Source organism: Hemibagrus wyckioides, linkage group LG07, assembly GCF_019097595.1.
Source record: "Hemibagrus wyckioides isolate EC202008001 linkage group LG07, SWU_Hwy_1.0, whole genome shotgun sequence".
Classification (NCBI taxonomy): domain Eukaryota; kingdom Metazoa; phylum Chordata; class Actinopteri; order Siluriformes; family Bagridae; genus Hemibagrus; species Hemibagrus wyckioides.
Window position 1 is genome coordinate 4,914,112 of NC_080716.1, and position 20,693 is coordinate 4,934,804.

The 20,693-nt window shown below is 46.3% G+C and overlaps 2 protein-coding genes across 4 annotated transcripts in view; both read left to right on the plus strand.

Moving 5' to 3' along the window:
* The window catches only part of prkci (protein kinase C, iota), a 15,137-nt gene extending 9,202 nt beyond the window's left edge, over positions 1-5,935 (plus strand). The window contains exons 4-18 of the mRNA XM_058395550.1: positions 242-292; positions 406-491; positions 579-713; positions 856-913; positions 1,028-1,083; positions 1,190-1,366; positions 1,464-1,561; positions 1,702-1,788; positions 2,610-2,745; positions 2,843-2,930; positions 3,045-3,170; positions 3,311-3,390; positions 3,730-3,819; positions 4,245-4,360; positions 4,533-5,935. Coding sequence (XP_058251533.1) covers positions 242-292; positions 406-491; positions 579-713; positions 856-913; positions 1,028-1,083; positions 1,190-1,366; positions 1,464-1,561; positions 1,702-1,788; positions 2,610-2,745; positions 2,843-2,930; positions 3,045-3,170; positions 3,311-3,390; positions 3,730-3,819; positions 4,245-4,360; positions 4,533-4,620 — 1,472 coding nt within the window. The 3' untranslated portion in view covers positions 4,621-5,935. The remainder of the gene's footprint in view (positions 1-241; positions 293-405; positions 492-578; positions 714-855; positions 914-1,027; positions 1,084-1,189; positions 1,367-1,463; positions 1,562-1,701; positions 1,789-2,609; positions 2,746-2,842; positions 2,931-3,044; positions 3,171-3,310; positions 3,391-3,729; positions 3,820-4,244; positions 4,361-4,532) is intronic.
* Positions 5,936-9,407: 3,472 nt separating this feature from the next.
* skila (SKI-like proto-oncogene a) lies at positions 9,408-16,382 on the plus strand. 3 transcript variants are annotated; one of them, XM_058395483.1, is made up of 9 exons: positions 9,408-9,555; positions 10,528-11,345; positions 11,438-11,743; positions 13,519-13,590; positions 13,721-13,794; positions 13,945-14,069; positions 14,407-14,615; positions 14,809-15,030; positions 15,146-16,382. In XM_058395483.1, the coding sequence occupies exons 2-9, from the start codon at positions 10,641-10,643 to the stop codon at positions 15,413-15,415; spliced, it is 1,983 nt and encodes a 660-aa protein (XP_058251466.1). In that variant the 5' UTR covers positions 9,408-9,555; positions 10,528-10,640; the 3' UTR covers positions 15,416-16,382. The 3 variants fall into 3 exon arrangements, with proteins under 3 accessions (XP_058251466.1, XP_058251465.1, XP_058251467.1); XM_058395482.1 differs by having other exon boundaries at positions 9,485-9,630; XM_058395484.1 differs by having other exon boundaries at positions 9,485-9,630; positions 13,519-13,569.
* The last annotated feature ends 4,311 nt before the right edge of the window (positions 16,383-20,693 follow it).

Genomic DNA, 20,693 nt, shown 5'->3' on the forward strand with positions numbered 1-20,693 from the left:
CGCCCACTAATAAAGACATGAGATGAGGCAATCAACCAATCAGATTAAGAATCCAGAATGATTGACTGCTGCGTTGGTGTTTTGAGCTCTGACCCCTCACATGACCGTTTAGACACCCTGATGTCTGCACCATATATTTAAAATGTTTATTAAGTACATCAACAGAAGGGGGCGCTGTCTAACAACACTAACTGTTACACTAATTACACGTTAATTAATTACCTGTGTGTGTGTTCTCTAGTGTTTCCGTGTGTCCCGGAGAAACCTGGCATGCCTTGTCCAGGAGAGGACAGTGAGTTGACCCACACACACACACACACACATACAAACACCCCTTTATTTATTACTCCAGATCTGTGCTGAGAGAGATACACTGTGTGTGTGTGTGTGTGTGTGTGTGTTTAGAGTCTATTTATCGGCGTGGCGCACGACGCTGGAGGAAACTCTACTACGCTAATGGACACGCCTTCCAGGCCAAACGCTTCAACAGGGTACTGACCATCGATTAGAATAGTAGTAGTAATGAATAGTGACCTGTAACACATTAATACTGTGTGTGTGTGTGTGTGTGTTTTCAGCGTGCACACTGTGCTATCTGCACTGACCGGATCTGGGGTCTCGGACGCCAGGGCTACAAGTGCATCAGCTGTAAACTGCTCGTCCACAAGAAGTGTCACAAACTCGTCACGCTGGAGTGTGGCAGACAGTTACAGGTACTGTGTTCCTTACTGTTGCCATGGTTACACAGGTTCATTATGGTCTAAATTACAGTAACACATACGGGTATAGTGTTAATTATTGTATAACCTACAGCACAGATCTAACAGTAAGTAAGCGTGTGTGTGTGTTGAACAGGAGCCAGTGTTGGAGCGAGTGGATCAGTTGCCACACCCAGCTGAACACCCAGAGCCAGGTAATTAGCTGATTCAGTCCATTAGGTTACTGTACTCCTCAGATACTGTGTGTGTGTGTGTGTGAGAGAGAGAGGTTAGAGCTGTCTCTAATGTTCACCTTCTCTCTTGTTCAGTTCTCCCTCATAAGAACTCCAGTGAGAGCATCAATCACATGGGAGAGGAGCATGAGGTCAGAGCTCTACAGTTATATAACGTGGACATTGTGTGTGTGGGGAGTATTATTATAAGTACTTGCAGTTAATGAGAATGCTTAGATAGACTGTGTGTGTGTGTAGGCGGTGAGCAGCAGGGACCCAGGTAAAGCCCCCTCCAGTCTGGGTCTGTCCGATTTTGACTTGCTCAGGGTGATTGGACGAGGGAGCTACGCTAAAGTGCTGCTCGTGCGCCTGAAGAAGACGGAGCGCATATACGCCATGAAGGTCGTTAAGAAGGAGCTCGTTAACGACGATGAGGTAATGAGCACCTCGTTACTGCTCATTAACAGCTTGTGCAGAAGGAACTCATCATCAGTGTCGGATTCACTGTGTGTGTGTGTGTGTGTGTGTACAGGACATAGACTGGGTCCAGACGGAGAAGCACGTGTTTGAACAGGCCTCCAATCACCCATTTCTGGTGGGTCTTCACTCCTGCTTCCAGACTGAGAGCAGGTTAGACACACACACACACACACTTTTCCACAATGGAATGTGTTTATGTGGCCTGTATATGAATAGGGTGTGTATGACCTACAGGTGATTCTGTGTGTGTGTGTGTGTGTGTGTGTGTGTGTGTGTGTGCGCGCGCGCAGACTCTTCTTTGTGATTGAGTATGTAAATGGAGGAGACCTGATGTTCCACATGCAGCGACAGAGGAAGCTTCCAGAGGAACACGCCAGGTAGGGAACAAGTGTGTACTACACCACTGACCTGACAACAAGTGTGACCACCTGTGGGTGTGTGTATGTAGGTCAGCCACCGGTGGGCGGTTGGGGTGGACGGTTTGGGGCGGGGGGGGGTCAGCCACTGGTGGGCGGGGTGGGGCGGGTGTCAGCCACCGGTGGGCGGGTGGGGCGGGTGTCAGCCACCGGTGGGCGGGGTGGGTGGGAGTGTCAGCCACCGGTGGGCGGGGTGGGTGGGAGTGTCAGCCACCGGTGGGCGGGGTGGGTGGGAGTGTCAGCCACCGGTGGGCGGGGTGGGTGGGAGTGTCAGCCACCGGTGGGCGGGGTGGGTGGGAGTGTCAGCCACCGGTGGGCGGGGTGGGTGGGAGTGTCAGCCACCGGTGGGCGGGGTGGGTGGGAGTGTCAGCCACCGGTGGGCGGGGTGGGTGGGAGTGTCAGCCACCGGTGGGCGGGGTGGGGGGGAGTGTCAGCCACCGGTGGGCGGGGGTGGGGGGGAGTGTCAGCCACCGGTGGGCGGGGTGGGGGGGAGTGTCAGCCACCGGTGGGCGGGGTGGGGGGGAGTGTAAGCCACCGGTGGGCGGGGTGGGGGGGAGTGTCAGCCACCGGTGGGCGGGGTGGGGGGGAGTGTCAGCCACCGGTGGGCGGGGTGGGGGGGTGTCAGCCACCGGTGGGCGGGTGGGGCGGGGGGGGGTGTCAGCCACCGGTGGGCGGGGGTGTCAGCCACCTGTGCACACAGAGGATACAGTACTGTTATAACCCTAATGGTGTGGGTAGGCAATGACCAACTGTGTGTGTGTGTGTGTGTGTGTGTGTGTTAGATTCTACTCCGCTGAGATCAGTCTGGCTCTAAACTACCTGCACGAGCGAGGCATCATCTACAGAGATCTGAAACTGGACAACGTCCTGCTGGATTCTGAGGGACACATCAAACTCACCGACTACGGCATGTGCAAGGTGTGTGTGATAGAGAGGTACTTGAAAAAACATTAGTCTGTAAGTAAACATGTCAAGTGTGACTTTATATTTCTTACTGTGTGTGTGTGTGTGTTAGGAGGGTCTGAGGCCTGGAGACACCACCAGCACATTCTGTGGGACCCCAAACTATATTGCCCCTGAAATCCTGAGAGGAGAGGACTACGGTACACACACACACTATATATATATATACATACACCTTTTACAACTGATTGCCTCTATTAACTACTGTTACTGTCTTACTGTGTGTGTGTGTGTGTGTGTGTGTGTGTGTGTAGGGTTCAGTGTGGACTGGTGGGCGTTGGGGGTGCTGATGTTCGAGATGATGGCAGGCAGGTCTCCCTTCGACATTGTGGGAAGCTCAGACAATCCAGACCAGAACACTGAGGACTATTTATTCCAGGGTAACATATACACATACACACACATACATACATACATAATTACACCATCACACAAACAGCCAAACAGATAAATAGAAGCACAATAGAAGAGAAATATGATGGTGTGTGTGTGTGCGTGCATGTGTGTGTGTGTGTTTCAGTGATCTTGGAGAAGCAGATCAGAATCCCCAGGTCTTTGTCAGTGAAAGCAGCCAGTGTATTGAAAGGATTTCTCAACAAGGTACACACACACTTCACTCACACACACACACAAACTTTCCTGCGAGACTCCTTTAACATTATTGTGATGGGTTCTACACTAATCCTGAATGCTGATTGGCTGATTTAACTCTCTGTGGTTCTGCTTGGTGGACCAGTCGAGACATCAATCGTCACTCGGCCAATCAGCATTAAGATTGTTCTGATACAGTCGGATAAATTCTGCAGAATAGAGCGATGGAGTTAACTCTGAGCGTTCAGCACTCGGGGTCCAAACAGCGCCACCATCAGTTCACAGAGAGTCTGGACTGCTAATAACTTCAGCTGTCTCACTCCTTCTGTCTGTCTGTCTGTGTTTCAGGACCCTAAGGAGCGCCTGGGTTGTCATCCTCAGACAGGTTTTGCTGACATTACGGCTCATCCTTTCTTCCGAAATGTAGACTGGGAGCTGGTGAGTCACTCTCTTTCACTTCATCTGTCTGTCTGTCTGTCCCTGTCTGTCCTTCTCTATCTGTCTCTGTCTTTCTCTGTCTGTCTGTCTGCTGCTGTCCTTCTGTCTGTCTCTCTGTGGCCCAGACTGTTTGTCTTTGCTCTTGGTTATCTGTCTGTCTCTCTGTTCCCCAGCCTTTGTGTCTGTGCCCTGGGTTATCTGTCTGTCTGTCTCTGCCTGTCCCTGTCAGTCTGTCTCTCTGTGCCCCAGCCTGTTTGTCTGTGCCCTGGGTTATCTGTCTGTCTCTCTCTGTCTGCATCTCTGTCTACCCGGTGTGTCTGATTTAATTGATGTGAACTGCAGACAAATGAGTCATTGTATGAAACTGATGACTGTTCAGATCTGTGACGTGTGTGTGTGTGTGTGTGTGTGTGTGTGAGTTACAGATGGAACAGAAGCAGGTGGTTCCTCCCTTTAAGCCCAACATCTCTGGCGAGTTTGGACTCGATAACTTTGATGCCCAGTTCACCAACGAGCCCATCCAGCTCACTCCTGACGATGAGTGAGTGTCTGTCTGTCTGTCTGTCTGTGTCTGTCTGTCTGTGTGTGTTCTTAAGAAAACAGGAAGCATGTTGCTCTGCCCCAGCAGTGGAGTGACCTCATCGTCTGTACTGTTACAGCAACACCTAACTGCATCACTCCCCCGATCTAATCTCTGTGTGTGTGTGTTGCAGTGATGTGGTGAAGAAGATTGACCAGTCAGAGTTCGAAGGCTTTGAGTACATCAACCCACTGCTGATGTCAGCGGAGGAGTGTGTGTAAGGAGAGTGCTTACACACTCGGGCAACATCTGAGACAGACAGGAAATGTCCATCGGAGCACGTGTGTGTTTGTGTGTTTGTGTGTGTTTGTGTGTGTGTGTGTAGAGCATTGTTTTTGCCAAATCTGTTTATTTTTTTAAAATATACTTCGTAGATTCACTCCCCTCTCTCTCCCTCCCTCTTTCTCTCTCTCTCTCTCTCTCTCTCTCTCTCTCTCTCCTGTCTCTCTGTCACCCTCTCTTTCTCTCTCTCTCTCTCTCTCTCCCTCCTGTCTGTCTCACTCTGGCTGTCTCTGTCTACTGGGCCTTGGACACTAATGACCAAATGAAACACTACATGTACACACACACACACACACTGGAGCTTGTTAATAAATATATCATTTTACAGTTAATTATGCATTCCTCACACACACTACAGGCTACACACTACTCTCATTCTGTCATAGTGTGTGTGTAAGATCTCTGGCATACCCTCCTCTGTTTTTAGATGAAATGAAACACTAATGGAATTCCACTGTTCTTATTCCTGTTATTTTTATTATCACTGTTATTATGTTTGTTTCTCTGATGAAGCTGTTAAATAGAGAAAAAAATCAGTTTTAAATAAAAACACATGGGATAATAACCATGGTCCAACTCTTATTACACTCTTCCACACAGCACTGAGTTCTGGACTCTGATTGGTGGATCAGGTGTTGATTGATTCTCTCTAACAGCTTTATATTAATGCACTCTCATACCTTATGGTTTCCATAGCAACAGCTGGCTCACAGGGGCGTGTACAGGAAACAGACCGTTAATGTGAGGTTTTTATCTAATTGCTTTAGGAGAAGGAGTCTAGAATGTTGATGCTTTGTAACAGTCAGAGGTAAAGCTGTAACATTTACAGATGGAAGAAGAAGAGGAAGCTAATACGAAGCTATTGATTAGCAAAATTAGGAGCAGTTCACTCCAGTGCTCTTCACTTTCAAACACGGGGCAATAAAAAAAAAAAAAAAAAAGCCAGTCAGGTTCTGTAGGTTGCATCTGAATGACACCCAGAGCTATACGCAGTTTTTCCTTCACACACACACACACACTGCAGACTTAACAAATGGTGCCTTAGCTTTGACCCTTGTGAGCTGAGGTCATGTGACTACACAGACCAGCAGGGGTCAGGAGGTCACAGTGGGAGACACCAGGGTCAAGAGGTCATTGTGAATCTGTGCACTGTGTGTGAACTTTAAAGACGTGTGTGTGTGTGTGTGCTGAGAGACACAAAAAGCTGACAGCGTGTAAAACACACACCGCGAGTGTAAATGTCATACTCCTTCGTGTTCCAAAACAAAATCTTAACAATGCAATAAAACAGAAACACTAAAAACTTGACCGTGTGATTACTGACCCTCACCGTTAGCTTTCAGTTTTAATTCTTAGCACTGATGTGACTCACTGTGATGATGCACTCGTAATCTTCTGAATTTAATCGCCAAATAAAATCATTTACTCTCCTGAATTAGCATCTGTGCTAACTCTAGCTTATCAGTTACCTTAAAAACTTGCTGCCTTTTACAAACTAGTCTTTATTTCAAGAGTTCAGCTTAGAAATTATCAACTTACAGTTTTTAGAGATGTTATCTATCCAATAAACTGTGTGTGTGTGTGTGAGAGAGAGAGTTGTGGGGGCAGAGAGAAGGAGAAACAGTGGGAGGGAGGAAAAGAGAGAGAGACTCTGACTGTTTCTCAGGGGAGCATTTAGACTTCCTCATCTAATGAACTGAGTATATCGAATTTCCGCCTCTTTATCCTTCACACACTGAATGAAATGCAGGAGGCGCTACACACAAACACACACTGCATGTGGCACTGCTGTGCTGTCTGCTGTACACTCCGACCAGCTGACTTGATTATGTATGGAATCAAAAATCAGTGTTTCCTACTTTGAAGTGCTTTTTCACTGCTGTTGGGTTAACTGTGTGTGTGTGTGTGTGTGGAGGTTCTGTGATCAGGCCCTGGGATTGAAGTGAAACACAAACACTGCAGCTGGGGCCTCATCCGTCCCTGTGTTAGCTTTCCGAGTGTGAATGCGGTGTGGTGTTACTGAAGGAGTGTGTGAACACACACACACACACACACACACCGACTCTTTAACATCTCAATACAGCCTGACAAATGGCTGCTGAGGAACCACGAGGAGCGACGGAGTTCACTCTGGAGTCATGTTCTCATAAAGGTTTCTAAAGTAACGTCTCGTTCTCAGGGACGTGTACGCTACACACCACGTGGACATAAAAACGTGTGGAAGGGGTCTTCGGTGTCAGTGCTGTGTAACAGTCAGAGATGAAGATGTTCCTTATCTTCAGGACAGAGGAGTTTACACTGCTTTCTCAAGCTGTGATTTATCTCTGATGAACTTGAAGAGAGACTGCCGAGGCTAGAACACTGTGTAGAGAGACAACTTTAACATTAACTTTGACATTATTAAATGCTACTAAAACACAAAGATATATGATTATTTAATAGAAATTGGTCATCGATGGCTAGTTGTCATGGTATAAGCCCTGTAAGATACTGTCTTGGGGACTTGCGGTTATAGGAAATGAATTGTGTGGGAATGAGATGTTCTTCCTGTACTGTAGGTTTTTTCTTATGTATTAAGTATAACATGAACACAAAGAAGATCTGAGTCAGTATTATTAAACCTAACATCTTGTGAGAAGGACAGGAGTCGTGTTATTGTGTTACTATAAGTGTGTGTGCGGTTGTGTGTGTGTGTGGTTGTGTGTGTGTGTTTGTGTGGTTGTGTGTTTGTATGTGGTTGTGTGTGTGTTTGTGTGTGTGTGTGTGTGGTTGTATGTGGTTGTGTGTGTTTGTGTGTGTGGTTGTGTGTTTGTGTGTGTGTGTGTGGTTGTATGTGGTTGTGTGTGTGTGGTTGTGTGTGTTTGTGTGTGTGTTTGTGTGTGTGTGTGTGTGGTTGTGTGTGTTTGTATGTGGTTGTGTGTGTGTGTTTGTATGTGGTTGTGTGTGTGTGTGGTTGTGTGTGTTTGTATGTGGTTGTGTGTGTGTGTGGTTGTGTGTGTGTGGTTGTGTGTGTTTGTGTGTGTGTGGTTGTGTGTGTTTGTGTGTGTGTGGTTGTGTGTGTGTTTGTATGTGGTTGTGTGTGTGTGGTTGTATGTGGTTGTGTGTGTTTGTGTGTGTGTGGTTGTGTGTGTGTTTGTATGTGGTTGTGTGTGTGTGGTTGTATGTGGTTGTGTGTGTGTGGTTGTATGTGGGTGTGTGTGTGTGGTTGTGTGTGTTTGTGTGTGTGTGGTTGTGTGTGTGTGGTTGTATGTGGTTGTGTGTGTGTGGTTGTATGTGGTTGTGTGTGTGGTTGTGTGTGTGTGGTTGTGTGTGTGTTTGTATGTGGTTGTGTGTGTGTGGTTGTATGTGTGTGGTTGTGTGTGTTTGTGTGTGTGTGGTTGTATGTGGTTGTGTGTGTGTGGTTGTATGTGGTTGTGTGTGGTTGTGTGTGTGTGGTTGTATGTGTGTTTGTATGTGGTTGTGTGTGTGTGGTTGTATGTGGTTGTGTGTGTGTGGTTGTGTGTGTGTTTGTATGTGGTTGTGTGTGTGTGGTTGTATGTGGTTGTGTGTGTGTGGTTGTATGTGGTTGTGTGTGTGGTTGTGTGTGTGTGTTTGTATGTGGTTGTGTGTGTGTGGTTGTATGTGGTTGTGTGTGTGTGGTTGTATGTGGTTGTGTGTGTGGTTGTGTGTGTGTGTTTGTATGTGGTTGTGTGTGTGTGGTTGTATGTGGTTGTGTGTGTTTGTGTGTGTGTGGTTGTGTGTGTGGTTGTGTGTGTGTGGTTGTGTGTGTTTGTGTGTGTGCGTGTGGTTGTGTGTGTGTGGTTGTGTGTGTTTGTGTGTGTTTGTGTGTGTGTGTGTTTTCAGTTTATTTCAGAATTTTATATTAAAGATCTTTTTCCACAAAATGTCTGACTTTTCTGCTACTCCAGAACGCTGTGCTTGTCACTACATGAACTGCGCATGTGCGGAAACTAGGGTTTTGTGCGGAAACACATTACGCCGCTCTATTATTAGTAGTGTTATAAGAACAGTATTATAACAGAACAGACAAGAAGTAGACGCAATTCCGCGCATGCGCAGTGTAAATCGTGTTGCCGGTACGGATCGAACAGCGACAGTGCTAGCTAACTTGCTAATCCGCTGACCAGGAGGGGGCGTGGCTTTCCATCAGCTTTAAAGCAGCGCGTGCCGGCGAAGACGTTTCAACAGAAATAAAGGGGGAAAATTATTTTTCTCTCTAATGTTAAATTTATTTGCGTTAAAGTGTATTTTAAAACCTCTCCGTTTTTTTAGTGATCGAAAGTTTAAAGGTCACAGTGGTATTAGCGGTGTAGGTTCAGATTATTTTAAACGTTTTCCAAATATGTCTGGACTGTTTTTTATTGCCACATGAACTTTATTAGCTGCAAATCTATAAAAATAAAAATAAATGAACAAACAAGCAAAGCAAAATAAACCAAACAGTGTGAATCTGAGGCAGAGATTTCCTCACTGCCCTGTGGAAAAGACTGAGGTAAATAAATGAGATCTATAAAAACAAAACCGTAACTTTATGGAAATGTTGACGAACATAAATGGGAGTTAAACTCTAGCCTGGATCTCGGAGTCTCCGCGGAAATTATTTCGAAACTTGAACTTGTTTCAACTGCGTCGATCAAAGGAAAAATCCGTTGTGTTTTAGAGCCCACCCATATTTCGACCGACACACCCCTCCCCCTACGGAGTGCTCCGCGCTGCGATTGGCTGAAGCCCACTTTGCGGCGAATCCTAGCAGCCAATCGTCCTGCACGAGGGCGGGGTTTGAGCGGAATACGGGTAGGGAGCGCAGTCTGGTGACGTTTTTTCACGTCTCGCGCTGTCGAGAGAAACCCAGACAGACCGTGAGAGAGGAGACGGTAAGTCCATTTAAATCCTCTTCAAGTTCCGTCTGTGAGCACGAGCAGGGACTCGACAGGAAGCGTGTCGTGACCGTATGTACATATTTACTTTCGTATACATCCATAAATGTCAGTTTTTTTATTCGTGATTCGGAAAACGAGACGTTTTGAGTCGTTTTTTTCTCTCTCTCTCGCGACGGCTCGCGCAGCGATAACATCAGCAGAACGTTCGTTAGCCGACGAGCTAACTAGCCTAGCCTCTGCCTCAGACTTTCCGCTAGTACATACTCATTTAAACACTTCATTTATTGACGTATCTCTCGTGTTTTTGTCCTCCTGGTCACCACCGCGTCCGTGAGTGTGAAACGTTCTGCTTTGTGGTGTGATACGTGTTTTTTTTCTTGCTGGCTTTAGCGCATTATGGCTGTGTTCCAAACGGCGGCCTGTAGTGCGCTCCGCACGGCGCAGATCCAGTTGTTCAGTAGTGCATGTAGTGCGCCTAAGTAGGGAGAACTGAGCCGTTTGAGATCGAGCCGCAGCTTCACCGCTCTCTATTGATGAGACGTGTGGCTGTGAGGGTCTGACCTCACACACGGCGATTATTTCACTTCATTATTTTCATTTATATTGCTGATGATTCGAGTGTGAACATAGAAAAAAGTGTTATACGTGGTAAACAAGTTTGTCAGAAAAGCACGAGAGGGAAATGCAGAGAGAGAGAGAGAGAGAGAAAGTATTTTTTATTCTGTTTGTATAAATAATTCACGGTATTTGTTAGTAATGTAACTGTTATGACAGTCATGAGAATAAAGCTCACTGAGCTGAATATAAGGAGGATGAGAAACAGATCAGGAAAAGGAAAGAGAGAAAGAGGCAGATGAATATAAGGAGAGAGAGAGAGAGAGAGAGAGAGAGATAATGAATACTCCACAATTAAACTCTTCTCATTACACAGCTCTTAGCGCTATAATGGTTGTTTTGTCTTGACAGGAAGTGCAGCGCCGTCCTCATGCCAGCACTGAGGCTGTGAGACGAGCCAACAGGAAGACCGCGGAGGTGTGAGACAGGTGTGTGGGCAGACAGGTGACAGCGCGCGAGACGGCATGGCGAGTGTGACGGTGCCGGTCAGAGACGTGAGCGCTCTGCAGTGCGGGGTGAAGCGCGTGTGCAGGGACAGACCGGAGGATGTGCCCATAAAGAAGCGCCTGATGGCGGAGATGAAGCTGACGCGCAGGGTGAAACGGGAAGATCCGGACTGCGATAAAGCCTTGGACCTGAGTCCGGGTCTGAAACACACGCTGGCTCAGTTCACGCTCAGCAGCCGGAGCTCGCTCGGGGGGCCGGCCGCTTTCTCCGCCCGAGCGGACACCAGCTCGCAGCAGGCCCTGGCCCCGCCCCTTCCTTCACCCTCCATCCTGGGGGCGGGGCCTCTGTTGGTGCCGAGCGACAGGTCGACGGAGTTGACGCACGCGATGCTGGAGGGTGAGTCCATCTCCAGCTTCGTGGTGGGCGGAGAGAAGCGTCTGTGTCTGCCCCAGGTTTTGAACTCGGTCCTGCGAGACTTCACGCTGCAGCAGATTAACGCCGTGTGCGACGAGCTGTACGTTTACTGCGCCCGCTGTGACGCCGACCAGCTGCACGTCCTCAAAGTGCTGGGCATCCTGCCCTTCAATGCCCCGTCCTGTGGCCTCATCACGCTGACCGACGCTCAGAGGCTGTGCAACGCGCTGCTCCGTCCCGGCTCCGCCCACAACCACACCCAGCACGGGGTGAAGGGTTCATCTGTTAACGGACAGTTCGGCTTCCAGGTAAGTAATAAATCGCATCGTAGCATCCGCATCACTGTTGAATAATTTTTAATATATATTAAATGTTAAACTGGACATCGTTCCTCGTCCAGGTGGAGCACCAGTGCCTGGGGAAGTGCCGCGGTGTGTTCGTACCGCAGTTCTATGTCCGCCCGGACGCACCGTGTGTGCAGTGTGTGGAGTGTCAACTGCTTTTCTCGCCCCAAAACTTTGTCATGCACTCGCACCGCACACCAGACAAGCGCACCTGCCACTGGGGCTTCGACTCCGCCCGCTGGCCGCGCTACCTGCACCTCAGCCGTCGCTACGAGGGCACTGCAGACGAGACCAAACTCGGGACGGTGCTTGACCAGATGAAGGAGAAGTTTTGCCTGACCACAGACACACCCATGGACCAGGTGAGAACGGCCCTGCCCTTAGTGCTGCTAATTAGTTCTGCTTGAAGAAGCAGTTTGGTGTGTGTGTGTGTGTGTGTGTGTGTGTATGATCACCACATTTATTCTACATTTATTCAAAAAAACATGATAGCAGAGCCTAATGTGAAATGTGTTGTTATGGCAGTGTGTTCTCCTGATGGTCTTTACAGTCAGGAGTGGCTTGTGAGGGGGGTCGGGGGCAGCCGTGTGTGTGTGTGAGAGAGAGAGAGAGAGACGTCTGACTCTGCATTTGTTCTCTAGAGTTGTTTTCGTAAACCACAGCTGACCCAGTTTCACAGCTGGTGGTCTGTGTGTGTGTGTGTGTGTGTGTGTGTGTTTTCCCAGCAGGTGTGTGTGTGTGTGTGTGAGTGAGGGGGGAGGCTTGTAGACAAAGACACAGTTCGCTTCCTTGGTCACGATGGGGTCACACACTAATAAACCGTCTGCAGCTAGACTGACCGTCAGAATGTGTCGTCTGTTACAGCCGTAATGGTTCAGAAAGGGTGTGTGTGTGTGTGTGTGTAATAAACAGTAATGCTGAATCAACCTGTTGTTTATCTGTCTGCTTCTCTGTTTGTGTCTGACTCTGTTTGTCCTTGTACATCTCTCTGTCTCTCATTATCTGTCTGTGTGTATGTGTGTGTCTTTTGTCTGTCTTTGGAATGATCTGATAATGAACACACAGCGTTAACATGACTGACTGTGACATCACTGATTAATCCAGTCACTGATGGGAAACACACACACACAGTCGGAGTGTGAGTCAGTCTTGGGGGAAACTTGGCTGACTTCATCACACTGCTGTTGTGAGTCAGCGAGACCTGCTCGGGTCTCACTACCTCCACTGGCCTGGTTTCATCGCACACACACACACACACACACACACACACATGAACGATGAGGAAAGTTTCCGTGAAAGTGGGAACAGAAGTTAAAAAGTGAACAGAGAGACATGGGGACTGAGAGAAGACTGGATGATGTCATTACACAGCTGGACTGTGTGTGTGTGTGTCAGTTTTTCCATCTGCGTGTGTGTATCTCTCTCTCTTTGTGTGTGTGTGTGAGTGTCTGTATGTGTGTGTGTGTCTGTCTGTCCAACTGTGTCTGTGTGCGTGTGTGTCTCTCTCTCTTTCTGTCTGTGTGCGTGTGTGTGTCTCTCTTTCTCTCTCTCTCTCTCTTTCGGTGTGTGTGTGTGGTTTTATATAAAATGTATGTGTTATTTGTCTTGTCTCAGTGTTTCTTTGTCTATATTTCCATGTACGTTTCTGCTTTTTGTGCCTTTAATGTGTGTGTGTGTGTGTGTGTGTGTCAGGCTCCATTTTCTCTGTGGGCTTTTTCTGGAACATCGTCTGCTGTCTCGTCTGACACCATAACCACATCCTCTCTGTCTGTCAGCTTGTGTGTGTGTGTGTGTCAGACTGAGACAGAGTGAGTGTCTCACACACACACACACACACACACAGACACGCACACACACACAGACAAGCACACTCCCCTCTCCTGTGTGATAAGGAGCTGAACAAGAGTCAGCAGCTTCAGTTGCGGAAGTTTCCACACACACGCACACACACACACACACAAACGCACGCACACACACAAACACACACACACACACACACACACTTCCCTCATTTGTGTTTTCTCCTGTGTGACAACTTTTAGATTTCATTCATTAATTAAAGAACTTAATTGTTTAGAATGCATTACTGATTTATTTGTGTGTGTGTGTGTGTGTGTGTGTGTGTGTGTGTGTTAAGGTTGTAGATGAGGACACCTGTGTGAGGAAGACCAATCCTTCCATTGACCAGGTGTGTGACATAAAGGGAAAGGTAAACACACACACACACACACACACACACATACACACACACACAGTAATTCATAAAAGAGTAATGAGTTCAACAACAAGAAACAAACGCTCTTACAATAATAATTTTTGGTGTGTGTGTGTGTGTGTAGGGATCTCTGGCCTTCCCTCATCTGTGCCCTGACATCAAACAGGAAGTCGGACCTCCTTCAGTCGTCCATCCCAGGTACTGGACACTCACACAGTTCACTTTTTCCACTGACACAGTGCTCTGCCATAAGAGAACCACAGTAACCTTAAGGTTATTATGAGTTGCTATGAGATTAAACACTGGACATTCTTTCATGTTGTGTGTGTGTGTGTGTGTGTGTTCCAGCTACTACCTGTACCCATACGATAAGATGGTGGCACCCAACGTTTCTCTACAAAAGAGCAGTGAGAGTGATGGAGCAGACACACTAGGAACCCTGCTGAAACAATGCTACAGCAAGAGAACACACGGTCAGCACACACACACACACACTTTATCCATGTCTCAGTCACAGAGTATATTGATTTTAATGCTAATTATTTGTTTTTGTGTGTGTGTTTAGTGAAATATTAATGAACTTGCAAGCAGTGATGTGTATTTCATCTTTTTGTGATAGCCATGCTACAAATAAATCATGTCTGGCTAATGCTAAGACGGTCACTAGACTAAGACGGTCACTAGACTAAGACGGTCACTAGACTAAGACGGTAGGATGGTCTCTAGGAGACTTCTGGGATTCAAGCCAATCACCTACCTCGACTGAAAACTTACATATTACACCCTCCTCTTCTTCCTCCTCTTCCTCAGATGTCCATGTGACCACTCCTTCCATCGCGGAGGAAGCGAAATATTGCTGTGGCGATGAGAGGCGTCCGCCCCCTTCGGCTGTCTCCATGGAAACAGACGGGAAGGAAGAGGACGATAAGAAGCAGCTGGTGTTTGAGATGGTTCACATGTACAACAAACAGCAGGAGAAGCTGAACGCTACACTGCACACACAGAGGGAGCTAGAAACGGTCAGAGACGCTCAACACACACACACACATATACACACACACATATACACACACACAAAACAGTACTTACTTTTGTGTGTTTATTGTTTAAAACCTTCTCTGTCTCACTATAAATATCACTTAGAAAAGAAAAATAGAAACACTCCTGGACAGTGGATCATTTAATTGCCTGTGTGTGTGTGTGTGTGTGTAGGAGCTGCAGACGGTGTGTGACGGTGATGCGGAGAGGTGGAGGCGCTTCCATGTGGAGCACAGCGAGCTGCAGAGCGAGTTGGAGGCAGTGCACACTGAGCATGCTCAGAAATTAGGGCGGGTTCAGCAGGAGCAGAGAGAGCTGGAGCAAAGACTCGAAAAGCTCCGACACACATACACACACTGTAGCTGCCAGAGCCAGGAGGAGCAGTACACCACCCAGGTACACACACACACACACACACACACACACTCTGATACTGTTCAACTCAGAACAACTGTTTTACAATTTCTCTTCCTCTGTCTGTCTGTCATTCCCCTTATAACCCCTCCCCCAGCTGTGTGATCTGAGAGTGAGACTGGAGCGGGCCGAGGCAGAGAGACAGGAACTACAGGACGAGCTGAGGAGAGAGAGAGACGCCCGGGAGAAACTGGAGCTGCTCATCGGTCAGCTACAACAGCAGATCATCAACTCGGCCAGTCACTGCCCTCAGGCCACTGACTCGGACACATGCAGCCCTAAAACCCTCACACCAGCCAGTCACAGTCCTCAGAGCCAACACACACACTCACCTGCAACCACACACAACGGCGCCGAGTTGTCTTGAACACACACACACTTGAGGACTTTTTTTTAAATAATTCAACATTATATTAGTATTATTATTATTAGTAGTAGTAGTAGAAGTAGTATGATGTCATTGTTGAGGTGTGTCTCCCCCTGCTGGACACAACAATCCCCCCCCCCCCCCACACACACACACACAATGTGACCTGTGAGTAAAAACATCTAAACACACACACACAACTCATGGTGAGATAAAGCTTTACATTTTATCCGCCCTGTAACCCTAATTTAATTTAATTAATATGCCTTTAATGATTAGTTACTGTAATGAACACCTTTCATTTTATTTATTTATTGGTTTTTTTGATTTGTGTTTTGATATTTATTCCATCCAAGATCTATTCGAAATAGCCCACGAATCACATCTTATGTCCTAATTAATATGCTAATGACTATTCATATTCATAACTGAGGCTCATGAATATTTATATTGACATTTTTTTACAGAGTAAACAATGACATGCCAAACAAAAGACTCAAATCACACTATACTACTAGAAAGTGTAAAAAAAAAGAAGAAGAAGCTGTAGACGTGTTACACTAACGTTACGATTATTCCCCACCAATCAGAAGGGACGGGTCAGACACGTGGGTTTTAACAGTTCATTAGCATACGGACACATATATAGCTGTCTGCTGGTGGTAGCATGCTAATGCTGAAGCGCTAGTTATGAACACTAGTTAACGTTCTACATAGCAGGAGTGAAGGAGGATGGTATGATGGGAAGGATGAGTTCTCGATACATCACTGCATCTTAATAATAATTATTATAATTATTATTATTATTATAAAGGTTTATTAGGTGATAATAATGTTATTAATACTAGTTATTTATTATTATTTCTAATAATCTCCATCATTATGCGATATAAACTATAGTTATGGTCGTAGTGTTATTTCACGTGTGTGTGTGTGTGTGTGTGTGTGTGTGTGTGCACTTCTGTCTCTTAATTCTTAATTCCATTCAGATTTAAACAGTTTTGCATTTTTTTCCCCCTTTCCTTTACATATTGAAGAGATTTTTACTGATGTGGTGTAAATATCCTTTTGTACTGGAGGTGGCGCTGTGTGTCAGAACATCAGCGCTATTTCACCTTCTGTTTTCTCTCTTGTGCTGAATGATGAACTTTGTACAGAGCCTGGTGGTGTGTGTGTGTGTGATTAGCTGAGTGCTGCACGATTTTTACACGGAGTATGAAGACGGAGAGATAAACGTTAGGCCGTCTCACTGCGGCACACACACTGACCGATGAGTGATTCTGTCCTGCACAGGGCTGGAGCGAGGAGTCACTGTGATGGTACATCATCATGATCTGGAAAAGTGATATTGGTATGGATAATGAGATCCGTGGAGTCGGAATAGTGTGCACTACTGAGGTGGCTGTGTCTCAAACCGCACAGCTGGAACGATACATCAGTCTGATGATATACCTCCATACCACAGTTGGATATTATTCACAGTGTATATGTACTTGATCACCAGAATCTATCACTCCAGCCGTGTGTGTGTGTGTGTGTGCGCTCAGTGAGACAGGTGGGGGGAGGGAGGGATTTCAGACCTGCATGAAAAAGAAAATGTTTATTAGATTATTAATGCGCTGCACTCCTACCTCATGTTTAAAATATAAATATAAATATATATATTAAAAAACAAGAAACATTTTATACAAAATGAGAAATATTTACAGGTTACAGTGTATGTGTGTGTGTGTGCGCCTCTGATGTAAATATGGCGTGTACAGAGTATGAGCTTGAATTAAATTAAACTTCTTTAGAACGTGTGTCCGTTTCTTCTTCTTTTACGTGTGTGTGTGTGTGTAGAAATGTTTTTCATCAATATCTACAGGTTTCCTGAAGTAGTTCTGAAGTGGTGGGAATGCCATGTTGTACACAAGGGGGCGCTGTGCACTCACTGTACACATACTGCAACTCAGGTTCATAGGAACGTTGTCCTTCCAATATGTTATCATTTCTATAGGAACAGCTCATTCACAGGGACTTTGACCTCCACAAAGTCGAGAGCGTCTGTTCAGAGCTGCTATGACGTGAGTGAGTGTGGGAAAACGTCTTGGTCCAGGCTAGCTCACAAAATCTGACTACAAAATGTAACAATAAAATTCTTTATCAAACTTAACAACCAAACTCATGAAGACTGGATTCAGACAAGCTCGGTCAAGCAAGCCAGCAGACTGACCAGTTGGTTCCAGGGGTATAAGTGACATAATCACCCAAAATGCACAGACGTCCCATTGGACGTCCTTATGTACACTGATCAGCCATAACATTATGACCACCTGCCTAATATTGTGTTGGTCCCCCTTTTGCTGCTAAAACAGCCCTGACCCATCGAAGCATGGACTCCACTAGATCCCTGAAGGTGTGCTGTGGGATCTGGCACCAAGATGTTAGCAGCAGATCCTTTAAGTCCTGTAAGTTGTGAGGTGGGGCCTCCATGGATCAGACTTGTTTGTCCAGCACATCCCACAGCTGGATTGGATTGAGGTCTGGGGAATTTGGAGGCCGAGTCAACACCTCAAACTGGTTGTTGTGGTCATCAAACCATTCCTGAACCATTTCTGCTTTGTGGCACGGTGCATTATCCTGCTGAAAGAGACCACAGCCATCAGGGAATACCGTTTCCATGAAAGGGTATAGATGCAACAATGCTTAGGTAGGTGGTACGTGTCAAAGTAACATCCACATGGATGCAGGACCCAAATTTCCCAGCAGAACACTGACCAAAGCAGGACACTGCCTCTGCCGGCTCGCCTTCTTCCCATAGTCCATCATTTGGCCCTTCATCAAACTCGCTCAAATCCTTACACTTGTCCATTTTTCCTGCTTCTAACATCAACTTTGAGGACAAAATGTTGACTTGCTGCCTAATATATCCCACCCACTAACAGGGGCCATGATGAGGAGATACTCAGGTGAATTCACTTCACCGGTCAGTGGTCAGAGTGTTATGGCTGGTCAGTGTACATTTCATGCATGTTCCTCTTCTCAACCTTTGTCAGATCGTTTTCCCGCCAGTCCCGACGTCTAGCCTTTCACATTTCAGCACACGCTGAACACATATTCTTCAACCGTTGCAAGTTTTCTGTTATATTCTAGCTTCCGGTTATCTCCAAAAGGAGCATGTTTCCTCTCCTCAGTTTTGCATTAGATCATAGAGTTTCTCCACTTTGTGAAGCCCATAGCTTGTCTGTAACTTTTACTTCATTTTACACTGAATCGTGTCCTGGCCAAAAATGACCCCATTAGTTTTTTACTGGCTTTGGGCTTTTTCCATGGACTGTGCACTTAAATGAACTTCCTTTTTTTTCCAGTCCATTGCAATGTTTGATACTTCTACTTCTTTAGTTTATATCAATTTCATTATATGACAAGAGGAACTAACTTGTTTCACGAGCATAAAGTGTAACTCTAAACAGAAAAGGTGTGACATGTCGTTCTTCAGTGACTGTAACTGTATAATAATATGGACTCAGTATTTTGCTTAAAAGAACTCCCAGGGCTACCACATCTGATACCACATCTGATACCACATCTGATACCACATCTGATACCACATCTGCTTTTTTCTCCCCTTTCTCCCTGACTAGACAAACAGATGGGTAAACAGCACCATGCTGGCACAGCAAAGTAGAGCAGAAGTACAGTAGAAATGTAGCGTAGATAAAAATGAAACTTCAAGAACAGTCCACCAGACTTCTTTTACTAAGCAGGCTCAGAGCTGAATGTGTAAAGACTGAGGAAGTAAGGTGCTGAAATATGTGCCTAGTTTTTTAACAAATGGCAAAAATATTGGGAGATCAGTTTGCATTTACTTATAGAAGACAACAATACACCTATACGAGATTAGCACAGGGATACTGCAAAAGTCTGCCAATCTTCAGCCAGGTATTGGCAAGCCATCTAGCGAACTTACAGATCATGAGCTGATTGCTTCAATCTGTCAATTATCTTTTGATCTGCAGCCAAAAATAGTCACAGTCTTTGGAAGTACTGGCTAATGGTACAGCGAACGCTGGCACACAACGGGCATGTTGTAAGTAAAGACAAATTGCAGTTCTGCCAGAAAAACGAAGAATACCTGGAACGAGTTCTGGAAGGGACCGCACACGACAAAATATCGGCCACACACATAGAAGCTATCCAAAAGGCACCACAATCGCAAACCATGTGACAGACATTGTCGTTCCTGGGTATGGCAGGGTTTAGCAAACCATGGATATGTGATTTTGTGCTAAAGGTTCAACCGCTCAGAGAGATGATAAAGGCTGCAGACCAAACCGAACTTAATGCCCCGTTAACCTGGACTGCTGAGGGGCAGGCAGCATTACTAAAGAGCAGTATGGCCTCAGCACCGGCGTTAGCAAGTCCAAATTACAGCAAGCCTTTACACTTGTATGTATCCGACATGCATCGGCTGTACTCATGCAGCAGCAGCATGGAGCAGTAAAGCAATCAATTGTGTACTTTAGCACTGCCCTGGATAATGTGGACATGCCACCCTGCTACTGAGCAATAGCTGCAGCAGCATTTGCTTATCAGAGAGCGTCAACCATCACTATGGACCATCCAGTGACATTGTACACGTCACATGCATTACATGCACTGTCAGTGTCAAGTCAGTCATCCGTGATAACCAGCACCAGGTGCACAAGCTATGATGTAGTGCTACCAACTGAGGGAACACCACATGACGTCAGAAGAATCAGAAAAACTCTTTTAAGTAAGAGCTGACTTAGAGACACAGCCCCTGGTGACAGCTCAACACAGTTTCTTTGTGGATGGTTCATGTTATCGGACAAATGAGACAAACAAAGTGGTATATGTAGTAGTGAAATATGATGCAGATAATTTAGAACAATAGATGCAGCAACAGTTCCACAACCATGCTCAGCGCAATTGGCTGGAGATAGAAGCTCTTGAAGTGGCATGTAAACTAGGGTCAGGTAAAACATGTACAATTTACACTGACTCGGCGTATGCATACGGAATATGTCATGTTTTTGGGCCAATATGGGCACAGTGAAGTATCCAGAGAGCTGACAGATCCACAGTTATGCACAGTCCAGCCATATCAGAGCTACTAGAAGCAATGCAACTGCCCACGAAGCTAGCTATTGTCAAGCGTAGGGCTCACGAATCAGACGGCACCTTTTTTCACTAAAGGAAACACTGCTGCAGACGAAGCCGCAAAAAGGTAAACGTAGGAGAAGAATGTAAAATGGCCTTAATGCAACCGGGA